General features: G+C 42.7%; 1 protein-coding gene across 3 annotated transcripts in view; it reads right to left on the bottom strand.

Annotated features, from left to right (window-relative positions):
* Myo16 (myosin XVI) overlaps positions 1-19212 on the bottom strand; it is a 479021-nt gene that overhangs the window by 237452 nt on the left and 222357 nt on the right. For all 3 annotated transcript variants that reach the window (XM_021170663.2, XM_029481007.1, XM_029481008.1), the window contains exons 10-12: positions 12809-12959; positions 7241-7351; positions 498-563 (exon numbers count right to left, since the gene is read on the bottom strand). In XM_021170663.2, coding sequence (XP_021026322.1) covers positions 498-563; positions 7241-7351; positions 12809-12959 — 328 coding nt within the window. The remainder of the gene's footprint in view (positions 1-497; positions 564-7240; positions 7352-12808; positions 12960-19212) is intronic.

Below are 19212 nucleotides of genomic sequence, written 5' to 3'. Positions count from 1 at the left end.
ATATCCATTCATGAACAAAACACCAGTCAATATATATCTGTGAACTAATTACCAGTTAATTTCTATCTATGAACTAAACACCCATCAATATTCATCCATGAACTAAACTCCAATCAATATCCATTCATGATCTAAACACCAGTCACTATCCATCTATGGACTAAATACCAGTCAATATTCATCCATGAACTTTAAGCCAAATGATACCAAACTAGTCAGGGATGCATGGGAATATATTGTATTACTTAATTTATTCTGTTTTCACCACTAGAGGAGAGTGACATATTTAAATGTAAAAGATACCTTTGGTTAAAAAAAAGTTTGATTCCCAAAGTTGCCTCAGAACACATTAACATAATCATCATGCTAATTCAAGTGAGAATGAGTCAGAGAAATTTGGCTTTAATTGTTGTTCTTTTAGTTTGTATGTCACAAAATACAAATGTGTATGTCCCATGAATGCCACTTCAATGTGATATTTGGAGCACTATACTCACCATAGTGGAGTAAATTGGGAGTTCTTTGAATGGGTTAACAAGCAAAAAGATGTCTCCGATAAAGGTCTGTCAAAAGATGCAAATAGTTCATGAACCACATAAATAGAACCATCTAAAATTGTGAAACTTAGAAACCATTATGGAAAACATGGCGAAGCAATAAAAGTATATTGTATCAATCACAAAACTGTATATTAATCATATTGTAATATTTTTAAGCTTACTCAAGCATTCTTAATAAATGTAAAATTCATGTTCAAATTACATGAACAAAGCAATGAAATTGGTTAGATTCTAGGAATTTACTGCAGAAGGATTTTGTGATAATCAATCTGGGTATGCAATATAGAAGTAAAATAAACAAATCTATAGCAAGAAGAAAATGGAATAATTAATTTTATGTCATTATATAGGGAAAAAAGATGTAAAGGATTTGTAAAGCTCAAAATAAAACATTTCAACTAACAAAGTTGAAGCAATGAGATATAAAGGCATGGGGATAAATGGAATAGAGATTATAAATGTAGATTAATTCTACATATGTCAGTAATTACAGCAAACATTAGAGCTTCAAATACTACCGCTAAAAGACAAAGACCATGAACTGGGTGAAAACATTAGATGTGTCCTACTTTAGAGAAAAAAAATGCCACAAACTATAAAGAGCAAGGGGGTTTGAAAGTAAAAGAATAAAGCAAGATATATATGTAAACAATAGCAGGCAAAAAACTGAGAGTTTATCAACCCCGTAGGGAGGCAGCTTAGGCAGCCATGCGGGGGGCCAAAGGGAGCATTTCATAATGAGGAATTGACAAAGCAATCAGGAAGAGATGGCAATTCTATGCTTCCATGATAAATCAATCTACCACTAAGTCTCTAAAACAAACAGCTTTAAGGAGGAAACCTGGTCTCACAGTGACGAGGGGAAATTCTTGCCTATTGAAATGAGCTGATGAAAAATTCAAGTAATTACTGATCTGACCAAAGATTCATTCGGAAAGTGTTTGTGAGAAACAGCAGATGTTTGTCCTCCAAGCTGAACACAGAATAGTGGTTTAAACCTATGGGAAGTGAGTGACCTGCTGTGATAGTGGGAGAAATCCGACCGAACGTCTCACCACATGCAGGAACAGCTAAGAGAGCATAGGTTCTCATGCTAGAAACTAAAGAGTAACTTTTCAGGGGCTGTGAGGCTAATCTTCTTAACGAGAGCAAGCATTCTGCTATGCAGATCTACCATCAGTTAATTATTCAACACTACGGTGGACACCCTAAATATACAACCCACCATGAGGGGAAAATTTTTATATTGGGGTAATTATTAATGGGATGTGAGATTCTCCCCGAATATGTATGCTGGAATAAGCAAAAGTATAGTTACAAAACCATGATTCAATATTACAGTAAAGTCATCAAAGGAGACAGCGTATAAACCATGAGAGTTGAAGAGAGCGCTCTGACCAGGGTTTTCTCAGCTGTGGAAACAGAATCCCCGTGGCTCATTGTTCTAATGAGCTGTTCTCTCAACAGCCTGCACATGTTCTCTTCCAGAAGCACCATTCAAGTAGTGAGTGGGCATCGTAAAGCACGCCTCAGGCATCCCATCACGGGAGAGCCTTTAGAGAGAGAGAGAGGCTGCACCCTGTTTGACCTCCTCCCGCTGAAGTGCTCCCACTGAAGTGCTCCTTAAGGGAGTCCTGCCACCTGACCTGCTTCACCTGAGCAAGAGGTTACAGAGGCAGCAGGTGGAGAGATGGGTCATGAGGGACCCTGGAGCTGTCAGGATTTCTTTGCTCTGGCTTGTCTACCACTACCATTAGAACTCCCTGGGCTAGCCAGACACACCAGGGCTTTCTGCATTGACTTTGCAGGTTGTTTCCTTGTCCTGTTAGCTTCTATGTAGAAAATACTGATGAGTGGCTTCTCTGCCAGCCACCAAGGTCTGTGCAGTGTGTTCTGTTCTCTCTGGTACTGTTGGTAACCTTTATTCCAGACATGCAATGTTCTCATCTGTGCATTTTCCTGGCAAGGTCATGCCTTATCACATGCAAGCCATCTCCTACCCATTGTGACAGATGCATGGAAATTCCCTAACCAACCTAATATCCAAATGAGAGTTTCACACTCAGGTGGAAGCTACATGGGAATTCCCCATCCAGGGAATGGTACACACAGGGAGGACCCGAGCAGGGCCCAGAGGCTATGGGCAGAGCACAGCACAGAACAAATGAGATGCAGAAAAGGAAATAGGAATTCTGTCAAACAACCAGGTCAGCTGCAGCATCTGAAATATTAATAGCCTGTCTCAGACTCAGCTGTTTGTCACAGATAAATTCATTTTAACCTCTCTCTCTTGTGCTAAAAAGGTATGTTTGATCTCAGAGGCATTCTCACACATGCTGTCTTTAAGAAGAACCTGCTATTGTGCATGCATGGTGAGCATATGTGTTCATGTATGTGTATGCATTTGTGTGTACCATAAGGGAGATGGACACCAGAGTCTAAATTAGGAGAACTGTGGAAACCATACAAACACGGAAAGCAACCTCGAAACCGAAAAAGCACCATGGGAAGTTCCTTATGAGTGAGGCTATTGGTGTGCAGATTTTAGGGGAGCAGAGGGGGTGGTGTGCACTCACTGGCATGGCCATCTTAGTTCAAGGTGACCAGCAGGACGGCTGTGGTACAGATGACCAAAAACAAAACACAAGGGACCAGAAACAGAGTCTTTCCTCTGAATGACCATGTATTCCTTTATGCAGAAAGTGACACAGTGCAGCACACTCTAGCAGGCATAACTGTCTACTGCACAGAGAACAGACAGGAAACCAAGGGAGACCCAGACCTTTCCTAAAGGAAATGGGAGATGCTACAGTTGGAGTGGGGCTCGAAGGGGGTGGCAGAGCTGCGGGTTGTACCTGACTATATCTTGCAAAGGGAGTCATGGGATTCTCAAGACAAGCAGAAGCCGAGTGTGAGCCTGGCCAGGTGTTCACACCAGTGACCTCGACAGAGCCTGCCATCCAAGCACAGTGGTAGGCTGAGGTGGGAAGAGTCCATGCTTGTGGCTGGCCTGGGGGACTTAGCCAACCCCTGTCTCAGCAGGGTGAAATGAGATGAAGGATAGAGCTCAGTAGGGAAGCTCCTGCTTGGCACTTGTGAGGCTCTGGATTCGATTCCTCCACATCACAAAAAAGGGATGAACTGGGGAGACGTCAAACACTAGCTCTCCTTATCAGTACACGGCCTGAGAAGCCAGAAGGACACAGCTGCAGGGGTCCTATGGGTCAGGTGGGTTTCAGGTCAGAGGGCGTGGAGGTGGGAACAGCCAGGAGAAGCCAAAGGTCAAGCACAGGTATTAGAGTGTAGAGGCATCGCCTAAGCAGTCCGTTCTATCTCAGGAAGGTAGTGCTCCTGCTCGCTCAGCTCCTTTTGACCATGAGCTGACACTTTTTATATATTTTATTTTTTTATTTTTTGGCTTTTTGAGACAGGGTTTCTCTGTGTAGCCCTGGCTGTCCTGGAACTCACTCTGTAGACCAGGCTAGCCTCGAACTCAGAAATCTGCCTGCCTCTGTCTCCCAAGTGCTGGGATTAAAGGCGTGCACCACCACTGCCCGGCTGAGCTGACTGACACTTATAAAACAGTAGTCTCCTGAGATTTGGGGTTGGAGAAAAAAAAAAAGACAAAGACATAGGAAACACAAACAACAAATCTCATTTGCTCCAACAGGCTTGAATTAAAGTGCCAAACTGCCGTACAAAGATGCCTGAATCCCAGCATGTGTGAGAGGGAGGACTGAGAATCAGAAGTTCAAGGATAGCCCCAGCAACTTCATTCTCTGGCTGAAAGGTCCAACAAAGTCCAATATGGGTTTCCAATGTTCCAATATCTTTGCAGATTCGTAGTAAAAAGTTCACATGTCCAACAGTCCATAGAAGATACCCAAAGGCATTAATCGTCTGGAATTATGTTTAGATTGCATGTCAGTCTTTTAGGTATGATGTCAGCTACCTCAGTGGCAAGTCCATGACTGACATGACCCTTAGCACAGATGTTATTTCTGAGTATCTAGAGAAAGACTCTGAATAGTGTAGGTTATAGTGAAGACCGTCAACTTCAAAGACTGTGGTGTGGTGGTGGTGGGGCGGTGGATAGGGAGAACCTAGCCTTCAACATCAGCATCACTGACCAGGCCTTATACGAATACAACTGCCTGGTTCTGTCTTCATCAAGTCCAGGGTCTGGCACAGGAGCCACACGTCAACAACAGCACAAAGAGAACCCCTTACCCCATGATGCATGTTTTTACAGGGGAGAGAGCCCACTGTGATGCAGTTTGGAGATTAAGAGGGGGCACAGAGATGAAATAATATTTGAGTGGGATTCCAGAAAGTTCTGATCTGCAGAAAGCAGAAGGAAAATGCTGGAGCACAGAAAAGAGTCCCTGGAAAGTCCCTGATGCAGGGAGAAAGGCAGCTATTGCCCTCTGTGTGACAGGCAATAAAGCAAACTTGTGGTTTGTCTACAGAGGCTGAGACTGCCTGGTTTATCAGCTGTGATGCCAACCTCAGAGAAACAGCTGCGTTCTATCTGCCATGGGAAGTAACAGGACAGACTCCTGAAAGGAGCTCTGTGGCTCTCCTGGCTGTCTGCAAAGACCGTTCTAGTTCACTGTGAGTGCAGACGGTGAGGAAAGAAGGACCTCCCAAGTTGGGGGAATGCCAGGGCAGGGAGGGTGGTAACCATAGTGACCCCAGCAGCACGAATGGGGCTGCCAGGGCAGAGATGGTGTTGACCCGAGCTGCACAGAGTAGGGCTGCCAAAGCAGGGACTGTGGTTGGCCCAATAGTGAATGGGGTGAGCAGATGCTTAAGGGACAGAGTAACTTGACAAACACAAAGAAATTAAGGAACAGAAGCCAATTCAGTCTTTCCATAGGCTCGTTTATATAAAACCCTCAGGAGGCTGAGGCAGGAAGGTTAAGGTCATCTTAGGCTATGAGTTCCAGGGCAACCTAGACAATTATTCAGATAAAATGCAAAGAAAGGACCAGGGGTGTAGACCAATGGTACCAAACTAGCAGCATGCACTGGGTGTTGGATTTATAGTCCTGGGTAGTATGAAAATAAAACAAGAGAAGAGGAAGAATAAGAATAAGAATAAGAATAAGAATAAGAATAAGAATAAGAATAAGAATAAGAATAAGAATAAGAATAAGAGGAAGAGGAAGAGGAAGAGGAAGAAGAAGAAGAAGAAGAAGAAGAAGAAGAAGAAGAAGAAGAAGAAGAAGAAGAAAGAAAGACAAAGAAAAGAAACAAAACAAAACAAAAGAAAAAACCAGAAACAGGTCACGAAAGCACCAGGGAGATAGATAATAGAAACCAAAGCAGTCAGGCTTAACCACTTATGCCAGTGGCAAAGTTCCAACAATTGTGATGCACGTGCTTAATTTTAAATATATTTGTGGTGGCAGGCAGTTTATTGAAGCCTTGAGAAGCTGGGCTGCAGCTTGTGGGTTAATCAGGACCTGACAACTCATTACTTGCTGGGAAATCTTAGTCTTTACATTTACATGAAAATGACTTAATCAGATTCTCCGTAGATTAGGACTAAATGGGTGTTATCAGAGAATGTGACAGATTCGGGCATAATCAGAAATCTCCACAGGCACTTGGACTGAATTGTCCTGGGCTCTGTATGGGACAGAACAAAATCAACAAGCACATGGGAGGGGGCAGAGGGAGGCCCGGGGTAGGGGGTGGGGGTGGGCAGAGATGGATTTCGAGACTACAGGCTGTCTACATTGTTACTGGCATTAGAAAGCTAACATACAGGAAAGGGTTAGGACAATCTTAACTCATTCTCCATCTAAATGGCATTTTCTGCATCTCTGCAGAAATCTTACACACACAGTTAGGTTAGTGCCCAGAGAGTCACTACTAAGTACTAAGTACTAAGGCAGTACTTAGTATGGAGCCTTTGGTGTCTGAGGCAGGCTGAGATTTATAAGCAGCTGATCTACAGATCTTGCCGGTTCTGGAAAGATCTCCCCACTCAGTCAGGACAACAGAAAAGGCATAAAGAGTGTGAAAATGAAGTCAGAGGAGGAGGACACGACTCTTCTTAAGGTACAGACAGGACTTACTGTGGGTATAAGGGGAAAGCAGGCAGAGGGAAAAGCCCAGACTGAACATGTCTGGGAGACTAAACCAGGCCATGAGAGGAGGAGAGAGAGGCAAAGCAAGACAGGAGCCCCTAACCAAAAGGAGCAGCTAGGGCCAAGAGGCCAAGACATCAGAGTACCCACAATGACTGGATTGTATTGGGATCAGGCTAAGGGAAGGGAAGTGAAATACAACCCCCTGGGAGTGAGAGGAGGAGGAGGCAGGGTGCAGAGTGCTGGGAGGGAGCTGGAGGTACTGAGGCATGCTGGGAAAGCTGGCCAGCATCTGCTTTGGTTTGTTAATGGGCACCTCAACTAGCCATTTGTCCCAGGTTCCTGAGACACAGCACAGCATTGCGAGCCCCCGTCTATCTGCAGAGTCCTTACTAACTTACACTTCATTCTGAATTTGGGATTTTGCTAAATACGACTAAGAATGTTCCCAAGAAGAGACTGAACTCTGTGAAGCTCAACCTCAGCCATCGCCATGGCCAGAAGCTTCCAGGGATCCATCATTTGCAGCCTTTGTGGTCCACAGTGGGGAACCAGGGTGCATGGCAGCCCTGTGGTACTCACGTGTATCTGGTCATTTCCAAAGCGCTTCTGAATTTCATACAGCAGGCTGCTGTCGTTAAGCTCACTGAGTGTGGCTAGGTCATCGCTGGGAGCCGGAGGCATGACCTGGACCTGTGGGGTGGGACAAAGGCCAGTCTCATCAACTGTGCTTACTTTCTGATCAGCTCTTCACAGGTGCATGTTCCGACTTTAGGAACTTCTCAAAGTTCTGAGACCACGTGGATATGAAACCAATGTTAAAAGGGGAGATGGTTCGAGGAAGAGAGGACCATTCAGATCAGGGTCTGTGTTCCACGTTCCATATCTACAAGTCTCTCTCTCTCTCTCTCTCTCTCTCTCTCTCTCTCTCTCTCTCTCTCTCTCTCTCTCTCTCTCTCTCTCTCTCTCTCTCTCTCTCTCTCTCTCTCTCACACACACACACACACACACACACACACACACATATCACCTTGTGCCAAGTTCCTTATGCCTTGAAGACCACCATCATGTTGACTGACCTCTCTTATCTCCAAATTTTAAGTCAGATCTGTGTGTCCCAAATCTTTGAAGGGATCAAGTTACATGCAAGCATTTGGTAGCTCCCAGAGTTAAGCCTTTGAGACTGTTTTGGGCATAGAAAGGCAAGGGGTTCAGGTTCTGCCTTCTCAGGGGACAGGGTCAGGTTTTCAGGATAGACCCCAGATTTGGGGCTTGTGATTTTTATTCTGTTTTACATCGATTTTAAGATTATGGTGTCTGTGAGATTAGGTAACTGGCAGAAGGGAAAAAATAATCACACTCATCCCTTAAAAGCAAGCGGTATTTCAATAACTACTTCAAATAGATTATTTCAAGATAAGTATTTCAAATAAATCCAGATGGTTGTGGTCTCTTAATTAGATGGAAACCAGCAGTCTCCAAGTGAGAAATACACAATGCTTTACCCATCAGGCCCAGAGCCTGCTCTAGCAGCAGATGCCTGACAGACAGGACAGAGCAGCCTTGGCTGAGAAATAGAAGAATCTGTAAAGGGTCCTGAGAGCCCAGGACACACAGGAAACCTAAGCAAGTTTGCTTGTGATCTCTGTGTTTCTGACATAGCCTGTGTTCTCCTTGAATTTCATATCTCCATAGCACGTGTATTATTTATCCTGGGTGCTTTTGCTGAATAATTTAAATATAACCATCACTGTTTATCTGGTGGGAGTTATCTGTAGAGTGAAATCATAACACATCTTAAAACACTAGACTTAAGCATGTTTTCCCCAGAGCTGGTGAATACATCATAAGACATGCACTGTCTCTCAGGCTGCACATTGCCCAAGTATACTAGCCGCGGAGGTGGAGGCTCTGCCTTCAGCATCTCAAGCTCAGGAGGGTAGAGTGCTGCATAACCCACTTAGAAGACGCCATGGCTAGGAGTTCCTGGGCATCGGACACTGATCCATTTCTCAACATGAGAACACAGTATTCCAGTGGAAGCATAGTTACTTACTGAAAAACCAAATGGCACAATATTTCTGATCTCAAAATTTCCAACAACCAGTCACCTGACCCTAAGACTCACACTCGACTCATGTGAAGAACTTGGCCCACTGTCAGCTCTGCAGCTGAGCATGGAACTCTGTTGTGCTTAGTTACGCAGCTCAAAAGGGGTCTGTGGCAATGGCCACACTGTCAACTTCCCTGAGGGACATCCTGGAGGGAGGAGGGGGTGGGGAAGTGTGGACATTAGTGGATAGCCCCTTGCTAAATAAAGACACTGTCAGTGATAATGCTTGAGGGAGTTGAGAGTTAAGTAGGAAAAGCAGGAACAGGGACCACAGACTGAGGCGATATCTTCTAGAGCTGAACAGAGACGGGCTCAATCTGAATACTTGTCAGGGTTGATAATTAAAGAAGAGAGAGGGGACATCAGAGGAAAGGACTCTATGAGGAAACATGGGGAGTAGAAGGTACCTCCCTAGTAGATGCAGCAGATTGTTGCCAAAGGCAGGTCAGAGTGACCAGCCCCACACAGGAGAAGCTGCAAGTAGAGTAATCTGATTCACTACTCAGCAGGATTTCAGGCTGATAATGGGGAAACCTGATTTTTCTATAGCCACGTGGTTGGTGACTCTTTATTTTCTGGTCCTTACAGCCAAACACCAATGAACAATGGCTTAAAAGAAGTATTTGGCCTTAGAAGGCACAAAACCAGAATCATTACTGGAAAGGAAGCTGTGGCGGTGAGGGTAGCTTGGTCTACGGTGTCAAGGTGTCAACCAGGAAAGGGGAGAAGGCAGAGCTCAGCTGTCTACCTTCTCTCTCAACAACTTTTATCCAGTTGGATGAAACCACCCACTTATGGGGGATCCTCTCTCTTCAGTTAAAATTCTCTGGAAAAACCCTCACAGGCATCCCCAGAGGTTTCAAATCCCATTGAGCTGACAGTGAAGACTATCAGAGTAAGTTAGAGTAAGTTGGGCTAGTTACCACTGTGTAACAGTCAGAGAAGAGAGGGCAGCGTGCGATGAGCAGCTCCAGGACCACATTCACAAGTCCGCAGTGTTCCTAGCATTTCTACTCTCTGACAGGTTTTATGCCAGTAGCTTGATGCAAAGACAGAAAAAGAGGATAAAAGGAGATGTTATCTTTCATCTCTGTGTGTTCTCAGTCTGCTGGAGGGACCAGCAAGGACATAAATAATAAATTACAAGTGTAGAAAATGCGCAGAAGTAAACAGATGTCTGAAAAAGTTTGCTCTGTGGTGATCTAGGCTGCCCTTGTCTGTGGGCTGTGCTCAGGCTGAAAGTGGGAATCATTTGGAAGGACAAGTCGCTTAGGATGGAGGAGAAGAACCAGGACAGTGTGTGGGAAGCCCTTGAGGACTATGGGGCTGTGGGTAGAATCAAAGGGTAGCAGGTAGGTAGAAGGCGTGAAGCTCTGAAGAGGCTAGGAATGGCTGCTCAGTTCCAAGGGTGATGGAAGTTTGCCCAGGGTGTTAAGTGGCTGGAAGAGAAGATTGGCTTTACTTTGTGACAGTGTCCTTTCAGCAGTTGGTAAAGGTAACAGGCAGAGGTGCCAAGGCCACTTAGTAACTGCCCAATGCAGGAGGTTCACCAAGGGAGTCAGGAGAGGAAGTAGAGCTGGACATACTCACTATGCTACCTAATTCTTTGTCAACTTGACACGAGCTAGAGTCACGAGAGAGGAGGGAACTGATACTAAGAAAATTCCTCAATAAGAACGGTTGGTAAGGCATTTTCTTAAAGAGTGATAGATGGGGGAAGCCAGTCCATTGTGGGTGGGGCCATCCCTGGGCTGATGGTCCTAGGTTCTATGAAAAAGCAGGCTGAGTAAACCAGAGGGAGCAAGCTAGTAAGCAGCACCCCTCGATGGCTACTACATCAGCTCCTGCCTTCGGGAGTCCTGAAGAATCAGGTTCCTGTCCTGTTTGAGTTCTTGTCCTGACTCCCTTCAATGATGGACTAAGACAAAGATGGAAGTGTAGTCGTAGTTGGTCATGGTGTTTGTTATCATATCAATAGAAACCCTCACTAGGACTCTTAATAAAGACAAGGGAGGACTGCTGTGCTCAGTAACTCATTGCTACTATGGACGTTATGTCTTTCTGAGGATTAAGTTAGATGAGTTGAAGGTTTTCTTGTATCAGTGAACTGTTTTGTGTAACAGGAATCTATAAAAAATAAAGATGGAAAAGTATATATTTTCTAAAAAGAAAAGAGATCCTAGCAGAAGTCCTCACATGGAGAGACAGCAAATGAAACTTATATGTGCAGGCACATATGGAAGTCAAAGAGGGTGTGCAAAGTTACAGATGGTTGTGAGCCACTTGATGTGGATGCTGGGAACAGAACCCAGGACCCATCTCTCCCACCTCTATCATCATCAGGATCTTATATTAAAGTCTTTGTGAGCATCCTACTACTGCCCACAAATACAATCTCATGTATGGTATAGATATTCATAACAAGAATGTAGGTATGGGTATATATATATATAGTAAGACAGATTAATAGACATATATGATATGCTGTATTATATAGTACATATGATTGCAAGAATGTGGAACATTCAAAATTAAAGCCCAAACTTTCTGCAAGTTAGTATGCATTTTTAACTCTCAAAATGAGAGAGAGAGAGAGAGAGAGAGAGAGAGAGAGAGAGAGAGAGAGAGAGAGACCTATTTTACTCAGGGACAAGGCTAGGATGTTCAAGTCAGTTTCTACTGCAAGTAGAGAAAGCATGGCTGGTATTGACAGAGAGCCCACAGGAGCAGTTCTCAGCATCCAACTGGAAGTGTCCAGTTTCTTGCCCCTAGCCATACATTTGCACTGGGTTGAGGAAAATGTTCTAGAATATCAGGTGAAACAATGTGCTCTTTGGCTGGCTTACACTAAAACAGTGACTCAGTAGCACCGGAGACCTTCAGGGACAGGCAGCTCCTTGTAGTTATCAAGATTTCACAGTCAACAGAAGAGAGCTCTAATGTTTGATTCTAGGCAGCTTTAGAAGGCATGGGTGCCTTACAGAGATTCTGCACGAGCCAGTTTTTCTATGCCTTTTGCAGAGGATAGATGCAACCAGAGATAGCCACTAACTACCCATCTGTGAAGTTACCCTTTGATAAAGCTACATTTTACAAAAATCCAGAGGAAGAGGTGCTAAGTGGTTTTGTTTTAATTTTCAAAAATTTCTACATTGCATACTTATTTCTAAAATGGTACTTTGTACTTTGTTGCATTGAAAAGTCTTTTCCATGGCTTTTGTATGGAACACGACTGCATGACCCAGCCATCTATAGCTTGACTTCTTCTATGAAGAACGGTCCAGTGGCTGATTGCCTGAAGCATCTGTGATCTGGCTTGCAGGGAAAATCTTAATGGGTTTGGTAAGTGTTACAGGTCAGTAATCTAAAATCCCCACCATATCCTCCAAAAGGCAAGGAACAGAAAATGATTATGGTGTTCTTACATCAAGGATACCTAAGAGATGACAGTAAGAACACAGAAACCACCCACAAGGAAGGTCCTGCCGGATGCTGGGAGGCTGTAAAAGCCTTCTTAGTTTTAAAGAACATGTTTGAACATAGGTGAGCATAGCTCTGCCATTCACAAAGCACCAGGCACAGAAAATCATTTACTTCTGTCACAGAAAGGAGAAAACTTAAGACCATAACCCTCCAAAACAGCAAAGCAATCGTCCCTAAATCAGGCATTGAGTCTTAAGTGATCACACACACACACACACACACACACACACACACACACATCATAGCTTCTTTTAAAAAGAAATGCCTCTCAGTGCATCTTTGACCAACGTATATGTATTTGGAGAGTTGGAAGAAAAAGAAAAAGAGAAAAAAAAGATACTACTTAATGATCAAAGACACCTAAAAATATACTGTAAAATTAAAACTTCTCTAAAACTAAATAGCAATTGTATTTATTAATGACCTACAGTAGAATAGCCACATTGACAGGAATTTTAAAGAGACTCTAGCCTATGCATTTTTACTTTGTCTTTGAATAAAAGACAGGTCAGCTTTGAAGGCTGTAGGTGTTCCCTGTAACCCTGCCGAGTTACCTGCTCTGGCTTGCCACAGTTGCTTGTCATGCTGGTCTCAGGAGGGCCATCCTGGGACTCCTGCTTGCACAGACCTTTCGTTGTGTCTTTGAACATAATGTCTTTTTCCAGTAAACTGTCCTGCTTGGCAATCGGTAGCACCAGGGGACTTCTACAAGAAATAATCAATACCAAAATTAGTTTTCTTCTGACATTGCTGTTTCCATCAAAAGCTACGGGAGCCTGGGCTATAGAAGGTATGTTTACTCAGATAAAAACACGTCCCGTAAGCTGCAGGAAATGTAAAGTTTTCTCTTCAGCCCACCTATCATTTAGATTTACTTCTGAAAAAAAATGCATTCATTTTAACTCCAAAAGAAAATGTTTACCAGGATACATTCAACTGTAATAGAAAGATCAATAGTTAATTTAAAAGCTATTTGAAGTGCACAACTGCACTAGGCGCTGAATTTAAATGTGAAAAGGGATTTGTAAACAAATGAAACAAGTTATAATCATAATTAAAATACAATGGGTATAAGATTTAATGTACAGAGCCACAGGCAATATTTTGAGTTTGTATTGCATGTTAGAATAAAAAATTTAAGTGTTAAGATCTGCCATATTACAAACAGAAAAATGCTTGTAACTTCCAAATAATTCAAACAAGGCAAAGAGGGTTATATAAACAAAAGCCACTGCACGCCCGGAATTCATAATATTCACCACAAAATAATTACTGAATTTGCAACATGACACTTTACAACAAAGTTTAAGAACAATCTCCTTTCATGTTAGCGCTCAAGCAGAAATGCACGCCCATTTTGTCAAGTGGATGCACGCAAACAGTTGTGTCATCTGATGTATAGGAGCAGGGATAACTCTGGTTAGAGCTGAGTGAACTCGTTCTGTTGAGTTTTAAGTTTATCTGTCTCATATGCAGTAAAATTGATTTGTTGTATAGTACCATGCTCTCTCTCTCTCTCTCTCTCTCTCGTTCTCTCCCTCCCTCCCTTCCCCCTCTGTGTGTGCGCGTGCCTGCATGCTCGCGTGTGTGCCTGCAGAGGAATGTGAGGAATCCAGAGGGTGATACCCTCAGTTGCTTCTCTACCTCATTATTTTGAGAGAGTGTCTCTTACTCTCTCATTTAGGGTTTCTATTGCTGTGATAAAACACTGGCCAGAAGCAACGTGGGGAGGAAAGGGTTTATTTCCCCCATGGTTTCAAACAACAATTCACCATCAAAGCCAGTGAGGACAGGAACTCAAGCAGGGCAGGAACCTGGAGGCAGGAGCTGATGCAGAGGCCATGGAGGGATGCTGCTTACTGGCTTGCTCCTCATGGTTTGCTTGGCTTGCTTTCTTATAGACCCCAGGACTACCAGCCCAGGGATGGCACCACCCATAATGCGATGGACCCTGACCAATCAATCACTAATTGAGAAAATGCCCTGTTCAAACACTCTAGTCCCAGTTCAGTAATATGTGATAAAAATGTTTATAGTCCCATAATCAAAATAACTATTCATAGAGATTTTTTAACTCCTCCCTTCTTGTGCCCATTGGAATCAATTATTAAATGTGTCAGTGGTGTCTCACTATGATTTTGATTGGCATGTCTTCTGTCTTACATAGTGACTGTTAAATAAAAACTGTGTTTAAGGAGTGCATGGCAGTGACTTGGCACAAGCTGAGAATGATTACCGCAATGGCATTGATTCACAGCCCAAGCTGACCGCATACGCCCTAAGAGCATATTAATTTTAGACCTGTATGTTTGTACCTGTGACCCCAGTCTTCAGAGAACACCTCTGCTCCTTTGAGAGTTGCCTTTAGAGTTTCTACCTGAGCAAGGTTGTAAGGTATGAGTGGTTTTGGTCTGCCTTATTCTATTGTGCTTGATGCATCTCAGGTTTATCTATGTTGTGGCAAAGGGGAGGATTATTTTCCTAGTTTGATAATTTCCCAATGTAGATTGGTCCCTGAGTTCCCATCTCCCTAAGGGTGGGCCCAGAGAATTTTTTCTGTATATTATTCATTATGAAGAACACTGATGTGAACACAAAGTAGTAGGGTCTTATCTCTCTGAAGTTCTGACCTTCATTTACTTGAGGTTAGGGATACCGTACTTTCCTAAAGACTCTTGGCCACTGGTACGTCTTCTCTGGGAAATACTGAAGCCTTAGAGCTGTTTTTTAAATTTACATGTTTTAGTTTTTGTTTTCTTGTTATTTGCTATCGAGTTCTGTGAACTCCTTGTATATTTTTGATATTTATCAATTATGAGGTTTGCAACTTTAATTCTTTTGTTATATATTTTTAAAATCTCATTGATTGATTGATGATTGACTAATTGATTGATCGATTGATTGATTTCATGTGTGTGTGTGTGTGTGTGTGTGGTGGAGGGAGAGGTTGCTGTGCACACCATGGCATGTATGTGTTTATCAGAGTACATATGCAATATCTATGTCTTTTCTTCTGCCATGTGTGTCCTGGGAATCAAATCAAGTCACGAGACTTGGTGGCAGGTGCCTTTGCCTACTGAGTCATGTTACTGGCCTCAGTGAAGTATTTTTCTGTGCAACCACCTTTTGGGGTGGTGGAGTCCCTCTTGGGAATGTTAGCTTTTGTTCCTTGTGCTTTTGGTATCTGAAAAAAAAATCCAAAGTAAAAGCCAAGGTCCGTGTTAAGTAACTTTCCTTGTTCTCTTTTTGGGCTCCTGTTCTTAGAAAGCACACGTCTCACCTTTATTAGCCTGCACTTCGTGTCTCTACAGATGTAAAGTGGAGACCCTCTTGAGCCTTTGGTGAGCAAGTGTCCAGCTGTCTGTCACAGAGCCACTTACAGAGGAGGCCACTGTTTCCCTCTGTGAGTCCCTGTGAAGGCTCAGCTGGCAACACTTGCCTGGGTCCACTTCTGTGGTCACTGTTTTCTTCTTCTTTAACAGTTCTAATCCAGTTCCATCCTGATTAAGACAGGTCTGTAGTATAGTTTGAACTCCGGAACAAGATACTCCCAGCTTTATTCTCAGAATAGAGTTGGCTATTTTTGTTCTGTAGTTCCAGGGAGTGTCTCTTTAGTAAAGTGTGGGGTGAAACTCTCTGCTTTTAGATACTAGACATCCAATATTCTGGACACCAATATTTAGATGAACACTTGAGGATAGTCTTCCTCCCTACATTCCTATCAGTTTATTTCCATAATAATATACTCAATTTTTTTTTCATTTTCAGGTTTCCCTTTTTTATGTCTTAGCTAAGAATACTTATTTTCTCAACTCAAGATCAGCAAGGTTGACTCCTTAGACTTTATTCTGGAATTTCTAGCTCTGTAGTCTCCTGTGTGTGTTCTCCTGTCTACATGGCTTTCCATAAATCACAGCTCAGTGTCTTCCCTTATAGCTGTCTGGGTGTTTCAGCACCCATTTTAAGAACAAAACCCATCTTTCCTCAGCTAATTAGCTGTATCTGCTGGTGAAAATCAATTGGCCATTGGTGAGTCTATTTCAGGCTTCTCCCATGTGTTGCGCTGATATACTACTGTATTGATTTGATTGATGGCTTGTCCCAGGAAGTATTAACTCGCATGAAACATCCAACTTTGTTTGCTTTTTAGATTTTTTTTTTTGGCTATTCACTGCATTTAGCATATTTATGTGAAACTCAGAATCTATGCCAATTTTCACAGAAAGGCCTGTCGGGATTTTGATGAATGTGTTTAATTGACGAATGGATTTGAAGAGAATCTCAATACTAGTACTGTTGAAATTTGTCATTCTGAAGAACTCTTGACTGGTCTGTTCTGATCTTTGCTAATTTCTCTCATCAGCATTCCATGGCTTTCATAACTGAAACCTCCCACGTGACCGGCTGCATTTATTTTAGCACAATCCATGGTCTGTGCTATTGTAAATGTATTTTTGAATTTGATACAATCATTTACAGTTAGTCAATATTCAATATAAATGATTTGTGTATTAATCTTGATGGGGATGCAGAGTATAATTCGGAGGACTTTTATGATAATTGCAGTCTCACTGTTTTGCCATCTGTATCAATGTGCTGTCTCCCTGGCTACACCTCTGAGCATCCTGCCTGGCGTCACAAAGCGCTTCCCCCAGCTCACCAGGAAGAGCTGTGAGTTCAGCAGAATCAAGCCCTACTTCTCCCCACCATTTCAGTCCTGAGGAAGTCTTCATGTTGCTCTCTGCAAGGCTAATGACTGAGGTTTTCTGCACTTCCTGGCTTTTCTTCAGCAAACAGGATTTATTTTGAGTACAAAAAAGGAGACAATATTGGCAATAGAAATTTACCATTGAGGATCAGAAGAAACAACTAAAACTCAGGGGTAAGGAAAGCAGCTCATGCCAGGCCATCAAGTCAGCGCTAGCCCCACTGTGGAGGACTACAGGGGTGGGGCAATGACAAGGACTGGACTTTGACCTCTGCTTGGCTTTAGTCAACACTTATTTTGATAAACAAACAAACAAACAAACAAAAGCAAATAGGAAAAGGTGCCTGCAGGAAATAGGATAAATAGGATTTTATTTCTAAGATGGAAATAGAAATACAATATGATAAGACCAAAAACAATCTCCTGAGCCCCAGATTTCTTTAAAAATTCCTCAGGAATTGATTGGAGGTTTTATTAAAACTTTACAATTCTATTCTGTAGTGCTTTAGCCAGGTAGTCACAATATGTGATGCTTAATGCGCTGTGTGTCCTGTAGAATTTATTATTATGTGGATATATGAGCTCTGTGGTTATGAAAGCCTTTTTAAAAGTAAGGCAATATTGATATGTGAATTGTTGTAGAAAGAACAATCTACTAACTCATTAAAAAAAATACTATGCTGAAGGAAAAAAAACCACACAAGCCATCTTGTACTGGGTTTTCCTGTTTTAACCAAAGTAGAATATGAGTCTCCAGCTAGGGCAGTTTTAAATGGAAAGAATTTATTTGTCTTGGTCTTTGAGCTCAGGGACTATGAGATGACCCAGTAGCACAAACTGCCCCTGCTTATTAATGCTTAAAGACATGCATTTCTGATGGGTTGCATGCTCAAGGGACAGTAGAGTTAGAGCAGAAAGGAAGTGTTTATTATATTCTGAAATCCTAGAGAGAACCATTCTGTTCTTAATAGTGCTGGTGAAATACACTCTGGACAGAAATGGAAAGGAATGGGGTTGGTGCAGACAGGAAGATGGGCAAGCTTTATGCAGATGTAACAGCAAAGCCCGCAGAATCAGGGCTGGGGCCATGAGAGCACTTTGAGTCGGTCAGGGTGATGACTTGCTGGCTGTTGTCATTCAGAGTTGGGAGCTGCCACTTGATATGGAGGTGGATGACAATGCAGCCTCTGATTGTGACCTGGGAGGAGGTCTCAGTCTCTGGGGATTTGACTGTGCAGATAAAGCAATCTGAAGCTCCCCCAGGCACTGACTTGGGAGTTGTTCGCAGGTTGTGATAAGGAGAATGCTGCCTGGCTAAGGCTTTCAAGAGCCAGCATCTGCACTTTGCCAAGGAAGAAAAGGTACATCAGGGTGCCTACAATTTTCAGTTTATAAAGAGTCACAACACAGAAGCCAAAACACCCTCCTTACAACAGTCACCATGGGACAGTTCTTTTTGTCTCTTCATGACCAATGAATGCACCCCACTCTGTCTCAGATAAGACATGATGACCTTAAGGGAATAACTGTGGCCAGCTCATGACTGCCTGACCAGAGCAGAGAAAGATATGCATTTTCCAATCCCCATTTGCTTTCCCACTGCCACTTTGAGGGTTTTCAAAGGTTTCCTTTGTCTTCCTAAAGCTCAGGGTCTCTACAGGCAGCTGGAGGATGAGATTTCATAATGAACTGTATGTCAGCAAAGCTTCAAGGTTATACCTGCTGTGTTGAGGTTTGACTCAATGGCACATTTACTCAATGTTTGGGAGAGCTTGGTTTTGGTCTTATTCATAACTGCACAATAGAAATGACCAGGTAAAATGTCAACTAAGAACTACAAAAGCAAAGCAAAACAAAAACAAACAAACAAAACAAACCTGTGGAAAGTGCTCAGATGTAACTACCACCAGTCTCATGTATTTACTACTTATCACAGAGTCCAGGCAACAGGAGGACAATGCAATCAGACCACATTTTAACCATGTAGAACAAATAAGCCATTGATTATTCTGCTCATAACCAGATTAATCCATTGTTTAGTCAATAATGGGAAAACCACAAGAGGCACCGATTAGAACTGCATATTCTCTTTCATCTTGAAAATAAGATAAAGCACAAAAGATGCTATGGACAGTACAAAGGTGAACATTTGCTTACTCAACGTAATCTTGTTTACACTTGAAATTGTTTTCTTTTTTGTTGACTAAATTTTGTTCTTGGACAATTTCATACATGTATCTGGGCATTTTG

This window comes from Mus caroli, chromosome 8 (assembly GCF_900094665.2).
Source record: "Mus caroli chromosome 8, CAROLI_EIJ_v1.1, whole genome shotgun sequence".
Classification (NCBI taxonomy): Eukaryota; Metazoa; Chordata; class Mammalia; order Rodentia; family Muridae; genus Mus; species Mus caroli.
The sequence above is the reverse complement of the archived record's forward strand: the minus strand, read 5'-3'. Positions and strand labels throughout refer to the sequence as shown.